The 22,500-nt window shown below is 47.8% G+C and overlaps 1 protein-coding gene across 4 annotated transcripts in view; it reads left to right on the top strand.

Moving 5' to 3' along the window:
- The window catches only part of bach2b (BTB and CNC homology 1, basic leucine zipper transcription factor 2b), a 103,358-nt gene that overhangs the window by 66,987 nt on the left and 13,871 nt on the right, over positions 1-22,500 (top strand). For all 4 annotated transcript variants that reach the window (XM_063222879.1, XM_063222875.1, XM_063222877.1 and 1 more), the window contains exon 3: positions 15,156-17,180. In XM_063222879.1, coding sequence (XP_063078949.1) covers positions 15,156-17,180 — 2,025 coding nt within the window. The remainder of the gene's footprint in view (positions 1-15,155; positions 17,181-22,500) is intronic.

Here is a 22,500-nt window from a genome sequence, read left to right as displayed (position 1 = left end):
TCTGTCTATGTCGCTGTCGCTGTCTCTGTCTCTTTCTTCCTCTCTCTCCATTGTTGCATGCGTGCGTGCCTGCGTGCATGCCTGCGTGCGTGCCTGCGTGCGTGCCTGCGTGCGCGTGTCTGTATCTGTGTGTGTGCGCGTGTCTGTATCTGTGTGTGTGTGTGTGTGTGAGTTTAGGCATGTTGGCACCAAAGCTCAGATAGTGGCACAGCCTCATCAGCATCACCATCAGTAGCCTCAGCAACCCTCACTATCAGTGTGTGTGAGTGTGTGCGTGTGTGCGTGCGTGCGTACGTGTGTGTGCGTGCGTGAGTGTGTGTGTCAGCCTCATTATCACCACATCCATGTCTTCCTCCACCTCCAACACCCCCCCCCTCACCCCCCTAACACACACACACACACACACACACACACACACACACACACACACACACACACACACACACACACACACACACACACACACACACACACACACACACACACATTGCCACCTACAGTATGTGCAACAAAGGACATGGGAGAGGAGATCTGTGCATATGTGTGAGTGAGAGAGTGTGAGAGGGGAGGGAGGGAGACAGAGACAGAGAGATGGAGTAGGGGAGGGAGGGAGAGAGAGGCGATGAGGCAAAGAGGGGAGAAGAGGTAGAGGTTTGATCTGTTCTGGCTGGCAGTCGAGAGAGAGAGAGAGAGAGAGAGAGAGAGAGAGAGAGAGAGAGAGAGAGAGAGAGAGAGAGAGAGAGTGAGAGAGAAAAGCGCACTGCAGATGAAACGTGAAACAAAGACCTCCCCTCACGCCCCCCTATCCACCACCACCACCAACACCACCACCACCCCCTCATCCACACACACCCCTCCCAGATGACCTTGTTATTCTCAAGTCGCGGGGGCCATGGAGGGTTAGTGACATCATCTATTTTACACTGGCCCGGTCTGATCGCAGGGAGAGAAAGGGGAGGGGGGGGGGATTGGAGAGAGAGAGAGTGGGGGGAGAGAGAGAGAGAGGGAGAGAGAGAGAGAGAGAGATAGAGTGGGGGGAAAGGAAGTTAGAGAGAGAGAGAGAGGGAGAGAGAGAGAGACGCTTAATCAGGCCTTTGTTAGGAATCAGATCATGGAATGGAACAAAAAAATGGTTTGTTTTGCCGTCCAACAATAGAGGCAGGAAACCAGTGCTTTGTCGTTTCATAAGTGTTGGTGAAGGAGCGTAGGAAAGGAGCTCTCTCTGTCTCTCTCTCTCTCTCTCTCTCTCTCTCTCTCTCTCTCTCTCTCTCTCTCTCTCTCTCTCTCTCTCTTCGCTTGAGTGCCGCCTCGGACTTCAATGTCGTTTTCCTTCTCTCCTTCTCCTTCTCTCTCTCTCTCTCTCTCTCTCTCTCTCTCTCTCTCTCTCTGTCCCTTTTTTTTGCTTTTTTGCCTGAGAAATATGCAGCCAAAGGAGGATTTGTGGGGATCATTTTGCATACATTATTGCCACGGTTGCCTTCTCATTGAGATCTACATAAACAAGAGCCACTTCAAAGACACCGAGGGAGGCCACTGGTTTTAGGGGGCAAAAATTTGAATTTCTCTGTCTTGCTCAATGGTTGTGCAAAGGGTTGAGAGAGAGAAAGAGAGAGAAAGAGATGGGGGGGGGCGGGCTGAGAGGGCGGTATATATTTTACTCAGGTTCTGTGAAATCTTCCCGGGATCCGATCATGGGCTCACGTCCTATGAATGCACACGATGATGAAATTGTGTGTAAGCGGCACGCTGCTGCTGCTCCTGCTGCTGCTGAGACTGTGTGTGTGTGTGTGTGTGTGTGTGTGTGTGTGTGTGTGTGTGTGTGTGTGTGTGTGTGTGTGTGTGTGTGTGTGTGTGTGTGTGTGTGTGTGTGTGTGTGTGTGTGCGTGCACGTGCGTGTGTGTGCGTGCGTGTGCGACTCCCATTGTGTGTGTGATGCTGCTGAAACTTGTGTGTGTGTGTGTGTGTGTGTGTGTGTGTGTGTGTGTGTGTGTGTGTCTGTCTATATTTCTCTATTTCTGTTAGTGTTTGTGTGTGTGTGTGTGTGTGTGTGTGTGTGTGTGTGTGTGTGTGTGTGTGCGCGCGTGCGTGCGTGCGTGCGTGCGTGCGTGCGTGTGTGTGTGTGTGTCTGTGAGTGTCTGTGTGTGTCTGTGTGTGCCTGTGTGTGTGTGTGTCTGTGTGTGTGTGTCTGTATGTGTGTGTGTCTGTATGTGTGGGTGTGTGTGTCTGTGGGTGTGTGGATGTGTGTGTGTGTCTGTGGGTGTGTGTGTGTCTGTGGGTGTGTGGATGTGTGTGTGTGTCTGTGGGTGTGTGTGTGTGTGTCTGACTCCCGTCTCTGCCCCTATCGGTGCGGGCTGAGCAATGACCTACTTGGCACGTGAGCTGTTTTTCCTTCCTCCTCCTCCCCCATTTTAGATGCAGACGCGAGAGAGAGAGAGGCGCGGTGCAAACAACAATGTAATGTGCAACTAATACGTGCAGAGGCACACGGCCCCATTCTCTCTCTCTCTCTCTCTCTCTCTCTCTCTCTCTCTCTCTCTCTCTCTCTCTCTCTCTCTCTCTCTCTCTCTCTCTCTCTGGCTATACTGTATGCTGTGTCATGAGTATGTATGATGAACGACTTACTGACAAAGCAAGAGTCTGCTTTGTGTTTAGAGGCGTACTCATAATGGATTGCACATTATCCACCTTTGCTTTAATTACCAGAGATGATGGTATGTGCTTCTGTGGCTAATGGCCTAAATAAGTGGAATGAAAAGCATATAGGTGTTCACTATCAATTCTCTTCCATGAAAACACAAAATTATTATTAAAAGTATTATGTTATTATTTTTTTATTATTATTTAATTTGCAGCAATACTATTTTTTGATCTTAGATAAATGATATATAGATGTTACAGAAAGCAGCCCTAAAGTATGCAATTCCGTAGCGCATGCTGTATTCCATCACTGCCTACTGCTCCGCCCCGCCCCACGCCTCTGTCCTTTTGTGTCGTTGTTGTTCTAATTGAGCCGGCTAGTCTGTGGTTGGTATATGAAGGGGAAGTCGATTATTTAGTACAATTCGCCCCCTTTTCGGAGTTATCTGCAATGCAATGGAGGGGTCCTTACCAATTTTCTGATGTTTTCTGCTCTCTCTGTTATGTAGCTGATGTGAATTTTCTCTCAACCGGCTTTAGAATGGCCGTCTAAATGCATATCTGTTCTTAAAACCACCCTAAAAAATGTATTCAAAAGTGTGCATCTCACCAAGTGGTTAGGGTTGTTCACTGACATTGCCTACTTGAACGTGAAACATGGCTTCTGGCATGTTTTATGTGGCATTTTGTGAGTGAAAAATGAAAAATGTATTTACAAAATGCTACATATAATGCGACAGAAGCTTTGTTTCGCTACAAAACTTGTTTTGGAAATAACAGAGACAGCAACAGACATCGAAAAGTTGGTGAGGAACACTTCACTGCCTGACAAACAACTCAGGGAAGCGGCTAAATGGGCTGAATAGTCAACGTGCCCTTTAACCCATTTACTGTAAGCCTGACGCTCCGTGTACACAGCATTAACCCAGGCGCCTGGAGCTACATAGCCACATAGCCATAGCCACACTCAGGCTCTTGAGATCTGAGTTTTTTACGGGATTGTTAGAGCTGAATGAACACATTCTAATGCAGGATGATAGTCTTAGCTTAACTTAGCTTTTAAATGCAACTTATTTCATGTTTTTTTGTGCTTCAGAGACATAGCAATATTTAAAATCATGTTTCAACACCACTGCCACATGCCTCAATGGAATGACTGTTGACAATGACATTAGCTTTTTTCTCCCTCAGATATTCTGTGTGCAGTGACGCTGAGTGACAGATGCACAGAGTCAGCGAGTAGGAAATTCTGAAGAAGAGCAGATGAGAGAGAAAAGAAAGAGAGTGACTGACCATAGATAAACATGACCCCTGAGAGAGGCAGAGAGAGAGAGAGGCAGAGAAATGGAAGCGGTTTTTAGACCATCCAGTCTAGTGTCTAAGCCAATCACAGAGGTAGAAAATATGACTTGAGGTGGCACCACCCCCTTATTTACAGCAATACAGACTGACATCATTTGTGGGTAGACCTGTGTTGTGCAATGTAAATGAATGGAGAAGGGGCTCACCTCTGAAAATGGGGTAGTAATGTGAACATTTCCATTGTCAAACTACTGGATACAAGAACAATAGTTGAAATGTGCTGCTAAATCAACTCATATGATTTACGTGTAAGTAGATGTGTAGCTTGAAATTTAGATTAATGTTTCGATTAATGTATCACTTTATTTTAACACAGTTTTGGGCCAATTTTGACAGAGTTGGGTGTGCTTTGCATTGACTGAAGGGCACAGGTCTACCTACAGAAGATGGAGGCTGCCTTTGCCGTTTTCCAGTGCTGTTGCGAATTGCCATGACACCTCTAGTCTACGTAAAGCTCTACAAATCTCTATGGAGCCCATCCCAATTCCTCCACCAATGACACTTTGGCCCAAGTGCATACCATATACAGAATGTGAGGCCATTACAGGAACAATGACTTGATTGAGGGAGTTGCATCACCACCAAAAACAAAAGTTTGAAAAATCAATCTGTTCCTTAGTAAGCCTGATGACATAGGAAATGAAATGCATCAATTGCTCATGCCGTGCACAGAATAAAATCTGCAAAGTCAATCAATGTGCTTTACACCTTCTTCTGTATTTAATTGTTTAAGCTATCCTGCACATACCAGAGCCTGTGTGGTCACCAGCGTGAACACACTAGTCGACTTGGGTCGAGGTGCGGGATTTGTCAACTAGTCCTCTGTCAGACAACAAACAGGCAAAGGAAGAGAGACATAAACTATGTATATTTCGGCGTGTGTTACAGCAGTCTCAACACCTACCGACAAATTCAGAGAGAAATAAAGCATGTGTTTTCCGGATGTCGCAACGGACAGTCGGAAAACAACGTTCTACAGTCCAAGAGACATAAGCTACTGTATACTGTAGGTATACATGTACATGTACTGTATGTAAGCGGGTGTTGCAGCTGACAGTGGGAAAACACCTTCTAACAAAGGCGGAGAGACTATATGTAAACTACTGTATATGTTAGCAAACGTGTTACGTCACGATAATGTGATAGATGCCATCTCTCTCTCTCTCTCTCTCTCTCTCTCTCTCTCTCTCTCTCTCTCTCTCTCTCTCTCTCTCTCTCTCTCTCTCTCTCTCCCTCTCTCTCTCCTGCCACCTCCGTCCGCAGTCAGTCAGTCAGACTGTTGATTGGGTCGAGACCTGCTGAGGGCAGACTAATCCTGGGGATTGCAGCCGAGCGGAAACGAGCGGTGCGGTGCGGTGTGGTAGCAGGGCTGACACAAACACCGGGCCGCGGCCGGCGCACTCTCACACATTTACAGCTTATTAGACAGATGGCGGGAGGGGAGTCACCCCCACCCCCACTTCCACCCCTCTACTCTACTGTGCTCTACTCCCCTTCCTCCGCCCTCCTCCCTCTACTCGCTCACTGGAGGTGGGGGATGGGTGGAGGCAGGCAGGCAGGCAGGCGGGCGGGTTGATGGTGATGTTGTGGAGAGGATGAGGGATGGGTGGCTGCCGGGAGGCGGGAGGGTTATAGCGATGTGTTTGTCACAGTCCGCCTACTGGCGGGTATACTCACTTCTCTACTGTGGGCTCTCTCCCCCAGCCAATCATCACTGGGGTTTGGCTCTTCCATCATCCCTCATCACCTCTCACACACATGCAGACACACAGTGTCACACACACTCACGCTGCTCCGATTCTCATCTTTGGGTATACGTACAGTACCTCCACCAGAGGAAATAGGCCCTACTCTTAAACATGTTTTCCCCTACATTGAAAAAAAAAACTATCCACGCATCAGCATCATGAAATTGGAGTTTAAGTTAAAAAAAAAAGACAGGATAAAAGAAAAGGAAAATCATGCATCATACATTAATACTACCACAAAGAAAATGCATGCTAGTTTCACTTAGTAAAAACTGTCATATTCGTATCTCACCTTAAAAGCACACTCAAAGAAAATGCACGTGAAGTGCTCAAGTCTGGTATTGGGTTCAGTTTTATTGTTTCAGTTCCAGGCATGGAGAGTCCATGAAAAAGCACCCTTGACACATAAATACTCCCACATGCTTGTTTGCCACCACCTTAACACCAGGGGGTTATACTAAGAAGCTGGTTCAGTAGTAAACCAGGTTAAGTTAACCTTGTGGTAGAGGTAAATGATCTAATAGAAGAGCCTGGAGTCCTCATTTTTTAACTAAATGATCCTTGCAAGTACTGTATATCTATTAGCAGGTTTACACTTCCCGTAGGATAACTAAGCCTGCTTTACAGCTTCTTACAGCTTCTTAATATAGGCCCAAGGTCTTAATTATTCGTCAGTTGTGTCGTTGCAAAGCAGGGCTAAATTTGAGGATTTTTTCATGAAAAGTGGGAGTGTGAAGAGAATGTGTCTACTCCATGCTAGTGTAGGCGGAAGTCGCACCGTGGTCTTATATTTTTAACCCTGAAATACAATAGAAGTTAATTGTTCAGTTCTACTGTTATTCTCGCCATCGTTAACAATTTTAGCAGCTGAGTAATAAGTTGTAATACAATCACCAGTTGGCAACCAAGTAGGCCTAAGTTGCTAAATGGCTGCGTTCCACAAACAGATTCAGCTCTGCGCTTTTCATTTTTTTCATTTGACCTTTGTTTAGCCAGGATTGTCCCAATTGAGACTAAGCATCTCATCTGCCAGGGAATCCTGGTCAAAATGTCAGCCCAACAAATAGTTGCAGACACAGAAAAGCACAGGTACGGAGACACCTCGGGCTCAGGCGTACAGTAGAGTAAGTGAAACTGCAGGGCTCATCATCTAATCATCTGCCCAAAGTGCTTACAGTGAAGACAGCAGGGTCATGTCCTACGCCGTGTCTAGCCTGCGCCGTAAACCCCCCCTGAGCCGATTACAACACTGCTGTAGTTTGTGTAATCTATTACTACAGGCGGGATTTGGTCTTAATGGTCGACTGCACGTAGTAAGTTGTATTGTAGGCTACTATCCCGGACGTGTTAACAACCACGCATTACAGTACAAGATTGTGTTTCTATCCACCTCCAATACTGTATGTGGAGCAACATAAAAACATGTTAAAATTAATATCAAAGCATTCATTCATTTTTTGCTGTTTGTTTTCCATTAGGCCTACATATTTTTTTCCGAATTCTGATATCCTTGATGTAAAGGGCATTGTGCTGTGAAGAGAATAATTATTTATCAAATATTAGAAACGTCTATAGCTCCAATGCTATGGATTAATAATATGGAAGTATGGATTAAAAATATCGTGCAGAGTAGGCTCTTTGTGATATCATATATTGGGCACATCAAATATTGCTAAAGTTCTAATCATATAGACGATGTCTTTTTTACTAATCAAAGAGGTAAACATGGTGAAGACTCCCTTCTCTAAAAGGGAGAGAGTCTGTGAAGAGTGACAGAGTGAAGTAAAAATGTCAGGTTAGTCAGCAGATTTAGGATAGTGGTTGTCGGGGGTCTAGGCAGCAGAATGTGTTTGTGCGTTCGTGCGTGCGTACCTGCGTGCCTGCGTATGCGTGTGTGCATATGTGTGTGTGTGTGTGTGTGCGTGTTTAGGAACGGGAGATCCATTGTCATGCACTTTTTTCCCCTCCTCATTAGAATGCATGACATGCAGGAATTTTCCAGGGAGCATTTGCATAAATTAGCCCTCTCCGCTGCTACAGGAGGAGATGAGGAGAGGAGGCCTGCTGTAGGGGGCTCAGGGTCCATTTGGGGGACGTTCAAGTCAAGTCAAGTGTACTTGTACTTTGTCAAATATCTATGTCACAGAGTTAGCACAGAAGTTTGAAATTGCATTTGACCTGCAGTCTCCAATGTGCAGTGAAACTAAACATACATATATGACATTGACAAAAATTACCTACACACACGCATACACACACACACACACACACACACACACACACACACACACACACACACACACACACACACACACACACACACACACAGTGATGGTGTGATGGTGGTCGGGAAGAAGAGGGGTACCAAAGATTTGGGGAGGGATTCATAACGTTTTTATGGAAGGGAGACATTTTTTTGGGGGGGTTGTGGGGTCGACTAGCTTAAGGTGATGTGCCAGTCGTATGTGTTAAAACGTGTTGCCTTAAAGAAAAGTAAAAATAAACAACCGCAGTTTCCTCCTTTTTCTTCTTTTTTGATATTTATTACCCACAAAAAACTGTTGAGCACCTGTGTTGAAAAATTGGGATCCTCGCAGCGCCTCTGTGTTTTCCATTTTCTGAGCCAGTTGTATTGTTTCCTGTGCTGTATTGGTACAGGCTCTCAGTAGACGTTGGCGCGTTGCCATGCCAGGTTTTTATAAACACTACAGCATAGAATTAGCATAAAACGTCCCAGATCTGTCGCGTTGATTAATTTGTCCCTTTTGTCCCCACTCCTCACACTAAGTGGCGCTAACGGCTGAAGCGCGTCAAATGTCAAACGATATCCGCTAACGATTCGCTCTTCCTCTCCCCATCCTCTCCATTTGTTTTTCTTTCCGTTTCCCTCATGATCTGATTTATCCATTCTGATTTTTTTTCCCTTAGTTGTTGTTCAGTATATTTTCACTTTTTCCTTCACTGCCTCATGCTTTCTGTTATCACATTCACAGTAGGAATCTTTAATACAGTAAGCCTGTCTATACTCTGAGTAGGGTAACCTCATCGCTTTGTTTGTCTGCCTGTCTATTGCTTTCCATTTCACACAGTCACGTTCTCCATTCTCCATTCTCCATTCTCATTCTCATTCTCATTCTCTCTCTCTCTCTCTCTCTCTCTCTCTCTCTCTCTCTCTCTCTCTCTCTCTCTCTCTCTCTCTCTCTCTCTCCTCATTATCTCACTATCATTTTACCCACCCCCCTTGTTTATTTTTTCATCTCCCATCTCTTCTTTGTGTTCCATTCTCTCTTTCTCTCTCTCTTTCTCTCTCTCTCTCTCTCTCTCTCTCTCTCTCTCTCTCTCTCTCTCTCTTTCACTGATGATGTTCACGGTGCTCTCGTAATGCTGCTGCTGCCGCTACCGCCAGTGGAGACAGTGGAGTAATCACATATGGCTGGCACAGCGCAGGCCAGCACACCCATAAAGATGCACTGCACTCCACTCCACTCCACTCCACTCCTCTCCTCTCCTCTCCTCCCCTTCTCTCCTCCCCTTCTCTCCTCCCCTTTCCTCTCCTCCCCTCTCCACTCCTTTCCTCTCCTCCTTTCTCTTCTCTCCTCTCCTCTTCCCTTTTCTCCTCTCCTCTCCTCTCCTCTCCTCTCCTCTCCTCTCCTCTCCTCTCCTCTCCTCTCCTGCGGGCGGTAGCTGCTGATGCAAGCTGAAAATGGATGTGGAGTGCACTCAGCACTTTTTTCCTCCGCCAGCCTGCAAGCAGCAGTCTGTTTATCAGCCCCAAGCACAGCCCAGCCCACCCCTGCCCAGCCCAACTAGCCACCTCCCAGACTGCACATGTGGAATAAGGAGTACCACAAGTACAATAGAGTAGATTAGAATAAAAAGAATAGAATAGAAAAAAATGTTTTTATTTGTCATTGCAACAGCCAGCAAGCCCTGTGTTTACAGTATCAGCTCCAAGCCTAACTCAGCCCAGCACACACCAACCACCCCCTAAACTGCACATGTGCAATACTAGTGTGTTGAGGGTCTTGGAGTAGGCAGCACAAGTAGAATAGAATAGAATAGAATAGAATAGAATAGAATAGAATAGAAGAGAATAGAACAGAACAGAACAGAACAGAATAGATTGTTATTGTAACGGCCAACAAGCTGTCCAGCTCAAACCTAGCTCAACCCAGCCACCTCTCTGCCCTGCCCATACACCATCTCAACTCGTACCTCTCTTACAGGTACAGGCTCCATCTCTGGGCGTCACATGCTGGAGAGTTTAGATCAGAGTAGATTAGAATAGAGAGGCACCAGGTTCGAGTCTTCACTGGCTCTGCTCTGCCCTTCCCATTCCTACCCCATCTCTCTCTCCACTCATGTGTTGTCACAGTCGTCACTGTTCTGTCAAATAAAGTTAAAAACTCCCTGTGTATTTTTTTCAAATATATATTCTCAATAATTGCCTTGCACCCTGTTACAATCAACAAAATGATTTTTGGATTTCCGCAAAGCTGAAAGCTGCATTTGAACGTGTTATGGAAGCATGGATGATGTGAGGCAGCGAATCTTGCAAAGGCTTAGGCATGTTGTCCTTAGCAACAAAATAACCAAGCAAAACGGAAGACTGTCCCCAGACCAATAATCTTAACCCTACGTAAGCTGCCACATGTGAAACAGATGCCATCTAGCCGAGTTTGGCTTGGAACATTAGTAAACCTCCCTCATACTGATACGGCAAAGCCCAATACTGGCCACCGTTTCTTGAAAGCATCATTGCTAACCAGTCAGCAACCTACTAGGTTTCCAATAGGAAATTGCAAAGTAAACTAGTAAGTTGCTAACTTAGTTAGCAATGATGTTTTCCGAGAAACGCACCCCTGACCTACCGGCATGGCCTTCAGCTCACTTGTTTACACGTCTACTTCCCATGCCAGAGTTCACTGTGAGGTCGTGGGTTCGAGCCGGGGGGGTGGAGGAGTGGACTGCGGATGAACTTGGTTACCCATGGCATGATAGAGAGATGAACCCCCAGGATGACACAGGAAGCTCGTTAGCTGCCCTCAGACCAACCCTTCCCCCTCTTTATTTTTTGCAGTTCTTTTTTTCCTCACACATGCATCTCTCTCTCTCTCTCTCTCTCTCTCTCTCTCTCTCTCTCTCTCTCTCTCTCTCTCTCTCTCTCTCTCTCTCTCTCTCTCTCTCTCTCTCCCTCTCTCCCCCTATCTCTGTGTGCGTTTACCATATAGTAGTGGGGGCACCATCAGCGTAAGCCTGGGCTGGCAGCTCCAGAGGCCGTTAGTATGCTGCAGCAAAACAGAATGCAGCCAGTCACTGCATCTCCCCTCCCCCCTGTACATGTACACACACATACACACATACACACATACACACACTCACATACACGTATGCATGCACGCATGCACACACACACAGATGCACACACACACACACACAGATGCACACAGACACACACACACACACATAGACACAGACACAGACACAGACACACGCACACACACACACACACACACACACACACACACACACACACACACACACACACACACACACACACACACACACACACACACACACACACACACACACACACTATGGGGCTCCACGCGCTCCTGCTGCCTGCAGCACAACAGCACCAATCAGTCACTGCTGAGGGGAAGCTGCTGACTCGTAATCTCAGTGGGGGGATGGAAAGTGTGAGAGGCTGTATGCGCGCGCACATATGTGTGTGTGTGTGTGTGTGTGTGTGTGTGTGTGTGTGTGTGTGTGTGTGTGTGTGTGTGTGTGTGTGTGTGTGCGTGTGTGCGTGTGTGTGTGTGTGTGTGTGTGTGTGTGTGTGTGTGTGTGTGTGTGTGTGTGTGTGTGTGTGTGTGTGTGTTTTGCAGGCAGTAGCTATGGAGCCTGTAGAGAGGTTTTCCCTCCAATATGCCAGAGAGAGAGAGAGAGAGAGAGAGAACCAAGAGTGAGTGAGAGAAAAGAGAGGGATAGAGAGAGCAAGTAGAGAGAGAGAACGTGATGGAGAGAGAGGCCACCCAGACAGACATCCAGACGGGCCATTAAGGTCACCGTCAGACCACAGCAGTCTACGACCTACACCCGAATAAAACAAGTCAAATGCTTTCTGACAAGGGAAACACATGTTTTTAAAAAAATATTTATTTAAATAACTTGTCAGAAACTGCCTGTGTTTTTACCCGCATACTCATGTAGAGCTCAGGAGAAAAGACATTACAAGACCTTATTTCTTATTATTAATATCTGGGGTCAGACGTGTGTTTTTTTTACTTATTATTTTATTGAACATCGTAATCAATTTACAGAGAGACAAAAGTTAACACACAAGATGTGGATTTTGACTGGTTGGGCTGAGGGTTGCAGTCATGGAAAGGGACAGGGGTGGGTAAAGGGACCGGTCGTCCTGGGCCCAGGGAGAGAGGAGGCACAGAATTAGATTTTCATACAGTGACATTGTGTGTGAGTGTGTGGGTTGAGGTGGGGGTCTTCAGTTGACTTTGTGCCCGGGCCCCGACCAGAGCTGTCAGCGGCCGCGGTTGCAGTGTTTGGGTTACAAGTGAATCTTCAGATGACAAACTATCTCACATCTCCTTTCCAAGTGCATCGAGCACAGTGGAATGTACACTAGTGGTGTGACTCAAGAGACCTCAGGCTTTGTGTGTGAGTGTGTTTGTGCGTGCATATGTGTGTTTGTGTGTGCGTGCGTGTGTGTGTTTGTGAGTGTGCGTTTTGCCTGCTGTATGCTTGTACCAGCTGATGATTTTGTGTTGTGTGCATATGTGTTTGCGTATTTCTATGGATGGGGAAATCCTTTTTTATTAGATAAGGGGGGCGCCATGCACAGTCTCGCAGAGTGAGCCCATACAGCTCCTGCAACTGCCACCTTTGTGTGGCCGCGCAACAGAGAATAGCATCATCATCACAGCAGGGCTTGACATTAACTTTTTCTCTTGCCGGTCACTGTAGCTAGTGATTTTCCCGAGTCACTAGCCATCCAGCTATTCTAGTAGACACAAATTTTATTTTTGTTTTGTTATAGGTTTTATCTAACCTCAGAAGATGAGGTGCTTAAAGCAAGAAAATGAGTGCATGGGTTTCTACATGGAAATAAAACTAACACATAGAAACTGAGTAACTGAGCTTTTTCAAACAATTGATACACAAGGGGCAAAATATACACTATTCTGATGTCATACCATAGAATAAGCTACCTGCCAAATTGGCTAGTGACACTGAAATTATTACCAGCCACAACCAAGTTTTACCAGCATTTGGCCAGTTGGCAGGTGCCATTGTCAAGCCCTGCATCACACCCAAGTAAACTCGTCGAGCTTTAACTATCCCGCCCTCTCGCAAAAAATAGATGCAAAACAAATCAAGTAAACAGGGTGCTGGCCTCCCTTGCTCATTAAAATCGCATTGTTCCTCTCAGTTCACGACGTCTGTGAGAGCCCGTTAAGTCGTTGTGCTGGGAGGACCCTTACATCATGCAGGCTGTGTGAGTGGAGGCCTTTGTCAGACGCAAACAATACAGGCATAGATCAAAAGATACGCTTGCTGAGAGCACCTAGCACTACGTGGCTGCGTGCCCTGCTTGAGTAGTGTCTTTATTTCTTTTCATCGTAGAAGCAGACAGCGATTCACGAGTTACACAGTAAAATTGTATGGTGTTAATTCAGCAATAGAAGACTAGGGTTAAGTAGCTTATCAAAGTGGGTGCTGCGGGGAAAGTCTGCGAAAGACCCGAAGTGGTACATTAGGGGATATCTAAAACACTCAGCATTTCCAAGCATAGACTTTATTTAGTAGGGCAAACAATTAATACTTTTGTTATTTCACTATACTAAGACAGGCCTGTAATTTATTTTAAAGGAACAGTCCACTCTTTTTTTGAAAACATTATTCATGAATGTGCATATCATTTTCTTCTCAGTGTTTTCAGCACTCAGATTTATTGGTATTAGAGTTAGAGTAGCATAATCACTGGAAGTAAATGGAAGCATTAGCATCAAGCCACAATTGATCCCAGGACAGGATTAAATAGATGTTTTGCACTCTGGTATATTTTATATTTATTTTTAAGTGGTCCATAAGTACATTTGATGATGTTTTGTTTGCTCCCATAGACTTACATAGAACAATGTTATATCTGACTCAGACTCTCAAAGTGTCAACTCCCAAGGTCTTGAATTGACGCTATCAAATGCACCGTACGAAACACGGAATTAAGAACAATGTTGAGGTAAACTCTCTGGGTGTTGAATTAGCAATGCACTGTATTAGCGGTGAATATACAGTATCAGCATGCTCAACAGCATCTCACACAGGAAGATGTTATGGGAATTCCACATGGCAGTGTGAAATGGAGGGCTAGCACCTTCTCTCTCTCTCTCTCTCTCTCTCTCTCTCTCTCTCTCTCTCTCTCTCTCTCTCTCTCTCTCTCTCTCTCTCTCTCTCACACTCTCTCATTCTTTCTTTCTTTCTTTCTCCCCTTTCTCTTCTCTCTTTCACTCTCTAGCTCTGCCTTACTTTGTCTCTCCCTTAACACTCGTTCTCTTCTCTCCTCCTCCCTCCACCCCTTTCACTAATAGCTTCAGAGGGGCCGGCCGGCAAAGCTTCTGCAGGCTCAGGACTTTACCTAATTATCCAGTAGCATTAAGCCCAAATAGGAGGCAGTCGGTCAAGCGCCCTTACACCCTCCCACCCATCCCCCCATCCCATCCCATCCCACCCCATCATCATCCTCCCTTCTCTCTCTCTACCGTTCGGCTCCCCCTGGCCAGCTCCTTGTGGATGACGCGGGGATAATCCTGCCGTCTTATAGACACCATTAGGGTCCTCCTGGCACATTACAGTAACCTACAGCAAGTAGTGAATGCACCGGCCTGCCCCCAGGCCCAGAGGGAGTGCAATGCTACTGCTACTGCTGCTGCTGCTGCTGCTGCTGCTGCGGCTACATTTCTGGCTGACATTAGCCACCCCAACGGGCCCCGTGTTGTTGTAGAAGGTCTAATAACTGACAGGGACACATGTCCCAGTGGCACTCCACACACCTCCTCCCCTGCCCTCCCCTCTCTTGAAGCTGGCACGGAGGGCAGACAGTGTCGCACCCAATGGGTGGAATGTTGGTGGGGGGGGTGGCCGGACACACAACACTATCAGTGGGCACTTACAATGCCAGTTTTTTTTTATTTACCCAGCTCGCTGTGTAGAACATTCGGTGCTGACCAGATAAAAGATTAACTGATACTTTACTGGTGTTTGTTTTGGGTCGTCCGAGCTGTCGGGTTGCCTCAGCACACCCCAAGGGCTCGGAACAATGGCAGTGCTGATGGCTAATACTGGCAATTTCCCCTGTTTTCTCTCCCCCCTCCCTCTCTCCCTCCGCAGGTCACTGCCAGGGGATTCGCCCCATTGTTGCAGTTTGCCTACACGGCTAAGCTGCTGCTCAGCAGAGAAAACATCCAGGAGGTCATGCGCTGTGCCGAATTCCTGCGCATGCACAACCTGGAGGACTCCTGCTTTCGCTTCCTGGAGGCCCAGATCCGCAGCGAGGAGGGCGAGGGCGTGGGCGTGGGGGCGCTGCCGGCGCAGCTCTGCCGCAAGGTGGTGCCCAACGCGGGCGCCGGCGACGGGTGTGAGCGCGATGGCGCTGGTGGTGGTGGCATCGGCGGAGGCGGCGGGGGCTCTGACGACGAGAGCATGCAGCTGGAGACGTCGTCTTCGTCATCGTTGACAGTCTCCTCGTCGTCCAAGCCTCTCGCCGTGCCCAGGTCGGTGTCGCCCAGGTCTCGCCGGGCGGCACGCGGCGGCGGAGAGACCCTCAACTCTCTGCGGGCGAGGCCGTCCGCGGCGGGCGGCGCTGAGGAAGGGAGCCTAGCGGCGGTCGCCGGGGACTACGCCGAGGCCGACGGCCGTCTGATGATGGACTTTGACCGGCACCACGGCTCCTCGGACCTGCCGCGCTGTCCCAAGTACAGGAAGTACCAGTGGGCCTGCAACAAGCACAATAACGACACCTCCTCATCGCAACACACCAGTACCTCAGGTTTTCCAAGCACATTCAACGAGATTGGCAGCGGCGGCGGCGGCGGTGGGGCAGATCCGAACATCCCGCCCGACGTGACCGAGATCAAGGTGGAGCCACAGGGGGACGAGGAGGAGGAGGACGAGGACGAGGAGGAGGCGGGAGGCCTCTGCTTGTCCGGCGACGAGCAGGAGCGCGACTTCAAGGAGCGCAACAACGACGGCGGCCTGAGCGAGATGGAGCTGGACGGCCACAGCCCCATGGCCGTGGAGGAGCGGCCCAAGAGCAGCAAGTCCCCCAGCTGCATCCGGGCGCTCTTCAAGCGCAGCGTGGTGGACGTCCTGCCCTCCAACTCTCTTCCTCCCAACGCGTCCTCTTCCTCCTCGTCGTCCTCTACTTCCCAGCAGCTATTCACCAACAGACTTGTCTGTGGCCAGGACAAGGGAACCTCTCAGGGAGAGCACCACAACAAGAAGGAGTACCGGCCCTTCTCCTCCTCCTCCTCCTTGTCGCCGGCGGAGCTGGGCCTGCTGCCCGCTGCCCTGCAGAAGGACATGGCGGTCGTGGACGGCGTCTGCAAACAGGAGGCGGCGGCGCTGGAGCTGGACCGCCGCAGCAGCGTCATCTTCTCCTCCTCAGGTGCCTGCGACCGGCTCGGTGGCGGTGGCGCGGGGTCGGGGACAGGGTCGGGGCCGGGCGCCGGCGGCTTGGCGACAGGGGTGCCGCCCCCGGCGCACTCCTACCCTGGCGAGCGCGGGGGCAGCAACTCGCTGGAGAAGGAGCTGCTCGCGGAGCACGCGCCAAAGGGCCTGTGGCCCGGCGCCAGCCACTCACTGCCCAGCTCGCACCAGAGCCTCACCGCTGCCGCCGCCTCCTCCGTCACCGAGCCTTCCTCCGTCGCCGCCGCCGCCGCCGCAGCTACCGCCGCGCTGCTGTGCGGCCGCCCGCGCCCCAACACCAGCTGCCCCGTGCCAATCAAAGTGTGCCCGCGCTCGCCGCCGCCGGAGACCCGCACGCGCACCTCCAGCTCCTGCTCGTCCTACTCGTACGCGGAGGACGGCAGCGGCGGCTCGCCCTGCAGCCTGCCCCAGTTCGAGTTCTCCTCCTCGCCCTGCTCCAACAACAACAACAGCAGCGGCGGCGGTGGGGGCGGTGCCCTCGGGCGCTTCCTGGGTGGCGGTCCGGGCACTGGCGAGCACCATCACCTCCACCACCACCACCAGCCAGAGTCCAGCGCGCTGGCCGGGGCTGAGGCGCTCCTCTTCAACCAGGTGCCTCGCGCCAAGATCAAGTGCGAGCAGTCCTACGGCACCAACTCCAGCGACGAGTCGGGCTCCTTCTCGGAAGGGGACAGCGAGTCCTGCCACGTCCAGGAGCAGGGACCCGAGGTGAGGGGGTGTCTGTGTGTGTGCTCGTGTGTCAGTGTGTGTGCGTGGTTTCTTTTGAGGAGATGTCTGAATGTGTGTGCGTGCCTTTCTGTCTGTATGTCTGTATGTTTGTATGTATGTATGTATGTATGTATGTATGTATGTATGTATGTATGTATGTATGTATGTATGTAATGTATGTATGTATGTATGTATATGTGTGTGGGTGGGTGGATACTTTTTTAAAGACATATACTACATGTATTGTACACTGGGTTATTTCCAAACCCTACTCCATCTCTCTGTCCCATTCACAAATGCCTATTTTCCACTGCCGGTTTTCTGGTAGGCCTACAGCTCGACACAGTGCCGCCACTTTTTGCTTTACGATTGAGCTGTGTTGTGCCTATTCAAAAAGCAAAAAGTGGTGGCCGAGTCGTGCTTTGTTGAGCTGTAGGCCTACCAGAAAACCGGCATTACTACCCGCATTACTGTACGCTCTGCCACTCTCATTCAAAAATCATTAAATAAATAAATAAGTAATAAATAAATATGACCATGACAGCATGTGGATTGGCTAATGCTCTTCATGCTGTAAATTAAGAACCAACACTGTTAAACAATAGGTACGTACGTCACCTCTTACACCTCACACCTTCCCCAGGCTACACCAAGGCAGGGAGCAAAAAGTGTTAAAGGACAAGTGCACTATTTTGAACATTAAGCCCATTTTCTGAGATGTCTGCAATGTTTTAGAGTCCCCCTCAATGTTTTTTTGTTTGTGTTTGCTGCTGTCTCCGTTATTTGGCTAATTTAGATTTTGTCTCAATTGGCTTTACAATGGCTGTCTATGGACACGTCCAAATATGTTCTTCAAAAACAACAATTTGTTTTTTGAAAGTATGCATCTCACAAAGTGGTTAGGGGTGCTCACTAGTATTCCCTTACAACTTTAAAGGTGAAATATGGCCTCAGTCATTTTTTATTTGCCATCTTGTGAATTAAAGAAAAAAATCTAAATGCAGCATAAAACATGGCAGAAACCACGTTTCACTACAAAAAAATGTTATGGAATACCATCGAATACCCTGATCACTTGTTGTTGCACAGTATTGAAAACTCACGTTTAGAGTGGTTATAGGAACATATTTGGACATAGACTGTCAATCTAAAACCGTTAAAGATCAAATCCAAATTATCCAAATAACAAAGACAGAAGCAAAGATGAAATAAATGGTGAGGGGGACTCAAAAACATTGTGGACAAGTCAGAAAGGGGGCTTAATGTAGAAAATAGTGCAGTTGTCCTTTGATCAATTTTTTTTCTCACATTTTGCGTAGATGCATTTTTTCTCCTAATGAGGACAGAGATGAGAGACTACATGTGAGCATGCGAACGCATGTGCAGCGATGGCATGTGGCTTCTCCCGAGATGCAGCATCATCATGGAGAAAGGGGGGCGGTGGCGGAGTCAAGCGGTGTGATTGGCTGACGCTGTGTGCACTTGCTATGACAGCCTTCACACACATACACACACACAAACAGGCACACACAGGCACACACATGCATCCTCTGTAGGGATTCTCTGGGGAGCTCAAGCTCGACATGAAACCCCACCCCCTTTTTTCCCCTGCTCTCTCTCTCTCTCTCTCTCTCTCTCTCTCTCTCTCTCTCTCTCTCTCTCTCTCTCTCTCTCTCTCTCTCTCTCTCTCTCTCCTTGTCTCTTTGTCTATCCATCTCTCTGTCTCTCTCTCTTCCATGTTCCATTTATTTGCCCTCGGCTCTATGAGATCCATATACGTTACCTATGGAGGAAGACGAGGATGCTGCTGCCACCTAGATACTACAGTAGCTGAGACAGCCGTAGTTCTTATTTTTGCGGGATTGTTGTCGGCGTGGCCAGTTGTAAACGCCGGCTCCTGCGCTAAGCTAAGCGGCGGGGCAGTGTGGCTCTCGGCCAACATGAGTGGATCAGCAATCCTCCAATTATCCCCTAATCCGCCCGGCCAGACAGTCAAAGGAGGACTGTTGTTGTTGTTGTCGTCGTCGTCGTGCTTTGACATAAAGGTGGAGAGACGGTGGGGAGGGGGGAGGGGGGAGTCGAGGTGCTATTATTAGTTCACCAGTAATTAATCAGTGCTATGAATTCAAAGCCATTACCAAGTATGACAAAAAAATGTTAATGACATCACTTAAGCATCATTATTATTTTTACCCGGGCTCATGGTTTTGTGCAGAATGAAACCAGGGATTACTAGTAGTAGGCTACTGTAGCTCATGAGCAACTGTGAAAAAAAAACTGAGGCGGTGGGGGAGTTGGTATAGGTTGCCATGGCAATAACATTCACAGATCTCGTTATGCCGGCAACATGACAAGGCTGAGCTTCTGAGTATAGAGAACAGAGAGAGATAGCAGGCACATTGCTGCAGAGAGAGAGGGGAGAGAAAGGGGGGTGGGATATATTTTTTTCAACTTGTTCTTCATTTACCATAAGGCTCATGCAATCACGCTTTGGCGGTTACATCAGAATCATTATTTTTTTATTAAATTGTTAATTGATTGTTGATTGATGAAAATGGAATTCATTGTTGCTAATAGCACATGCTGCACATGCTGCTTGTTTATCATACCACCTCGCCTCAAATGATGCCCAGATGAGAGAGAGAGAGAGAGAGAGAGCGAGAGCAGCCAGTCTTAAATGTAATGACTACGCCTATAATGCCTTCCGGCGCCTCAGTATACCTCCATCTCATCGTCTACCTGCAATACCTCTCTGATTTATGTCCCCCTCAATAGCCGCAAGAGTAGCAGCAATAAATTACCATGCCTCCATGTACAGCTTCACATGAGCACTCATCGAATCATTCCTGCTGCGCTGTCATCATCATTCTTAGGTCAGTGATTGGCACAGTTTTGTGTTTTGGGATTGTTTAGGAGGAAATGAAAGTATTTTAGGTATCGATTACAGCCTGCATTGTATGGGGCATTGTAGCCTCATCATGCACACTGTTCCACCAGAGGAGCACTGTAATAGTTGTTGGAAAGACTTTGTGGTTGTACTACTGTACTACGATATTACACAGAAGGCATTTACGAGTTGGTCATTGTCATTCTGGTAACACCAAATTTGTTAAGAGTTTCTTAAGAGTTTAACCCCCATCACCCAGGATCTCGTGAGAGCAGCTGACTTTACATTTCTTTTCTTCTTTAAATTGACCATGATGGCCAAAAGCAAAACTCATGAATTTGTTTATCTCTCATGTCCTGCTCACGCGTACAGCGTTGTGCAAAATGCCACCTCATGCTTTGTGTTGGGTGGTCTTTTCCTTTTCCCTTTTCATTGAGCTGCCTGAGTGTATACTTTTAAAAAAGAACAAAAGAAAAACAAACCAGCCTGCGTTCATGGAAGAGGGTTTTTGCACTGCCTCTGTGTGTTTGTACAGCAAATGGCAGTGCGCTCATTCAGAGAGAGAGAGAGAGAAAGAAAGAGACAGAGAGAGAGAGAGAGAGAGAGAGAGAGAGAGAGAGAGAGAGAGAGAGAAGAGAGAGAGAGAACCAATGAGGGATATAAATAGCAGTCAGCCCGGCACTGGAAACAATGAATTCTGCTGAGGAAGGAAGTTGTTAAACTGTAGGCTAATCTCGCCAAGGCCATAGTCATTTAAGGTATCTCGACTGAGTCACACAAGGTCTCCACCACAGTGGTACGTTAGCCTACTCACTTTCATCCACTCCCATTTGCAAGACTCAAGGCACAAATGCAGTATACATACAGTGGCAAGAGATATTATCAGTCTTGAACAAGGTCATTTACAAGTCCACAGTCATCCAAGGTAGTGTATTGTTTACATCTACTGTTATTTGCAAGACCCCCACACATAAATAGGCATACAGTAATGCAACAAGAGATAGCAGTTCTGAGCATTCATTTAAAGGTGTTAGTTGCAAACTCCAAGTGACAAAGACCTTTTTAAACCTGGCATATTTAAATATGCTTATGATGTGTAATTATGTAGTAGTGTCACACACTGTATCTCTAATGACATGTATAGAATAAAATGATTAGCCTACAGATTTGTTACCTGAGTAATTGAGTGGGCTGGAATATTTCTGTTAAGTACTTGGAGAGATAACATCTGAGAATCTCTGATCAAGTGAGTCAGTGACAACTCAAGAGTATGCAGTGACTGTACCTCCACCATCTTAGATCCTGTGTAGATAGTCGTAGTACCACATTCACACAATAGCAATTGCAGGCAGTCCATGCCTTATACAAAACAGCCCTGCAGACCTGACAAGAGCACCGAGTGGTTTTTTTTTTTTTGGAAGATGTTGTCTTTCCGTTCGTCGGATGAATTAGTGTGTGCTTCGCACAGCTACTGTAATTATGAAACGTTAACCTCTTCGTAAACGTGTTACTCGCAGGAAACGGTAGTAGTGCACGCACCCAATACCAATTCCACCCAGCTACTTCCGATTTCGAGGGCCAGAGAGTATTTTCGGTATGAACACTTGTGGTCTATATATTATTCGTCAGACGCAAAAGCTGCTTTACTGAAACGACAAGATGGCTACACCACCAACCATAATCCAGCTACATCTAAGTCTGGGAACGTAGCTGCTTGATGTCCCATTTAGAAAAGTGAAGGACGTTTAACTTCACTTCGGAGTGGCTAGGACCCACTCTCTGCTCTCGACTAAAGACTGAGATATTCACCAACAGACATGACTCATTTTGAGTTGCGCTCACTGCAACAGCAGCTATTCACTCGGGACAAAAAAAGGGACTTCCCTCCTTTCCAATACATACATTATCTGCAACACTGCAAAGGTCTTCAACAGCACTGATGTCTAACACACGGTGTTGGTGATGAGTAACAGCTTGACTGACAGCATGACCGTATCCAGAGAGGAGTCCAGTGGGGATTGACAGAATGGCAGACAAACTCTCCATCAGGGGCTGTAGCGGCGTTGTAGCCAGGGACGTGATAAGGGGGACAAAGGGGTCAGTTGTCCCGGGCCCTGGGAAATAGGGGGCCCATAATTGGGTCCTTATTACATTGGATGCATTGGGTGGGGGGCCCTTTCAGATGACTTTGTCCTGGGCCCAGCCAAAGCTGTCAGCGGCCCTGGTTGTAGCCATTGAGCTGAGATGCCAGATCATTACAACAACCCCCAGGGGTTATGGTTTGGGCTTGGGTTTGGACTATGTTAACAGCCTATTGGTAGCAGCCCATCTCACCACCACCATCACCAACAACAACAAGGGGGTGGGGGGTTAGGTCCAACAGCCCCAAGCTATGTAGGCTACACTGCTCCCCACCCCATGAGCACTAGCAGT

The sequence above is a fragment of the Engraulis encrasicolus genome, chromosome 18 (assembly GCF_034702125.1).
Source record: "Engraulis encrasicolus isolate BLACKSEA-1 chromosome 18, IST_EnEncr_1.0, whole genome shotgun sequence".
In the NCBI taxonomy this organism is placed as follows: domain Eukaryota; kingdom Metazoa; phylum Chordata; class Actinopteri; order Clupeiformes; family Engraulidae; genus Engraulis; species Engraulis encrasicolus.
This window is presented reverse-complemented; position numbering and strand designations above follow the sequence as displayed.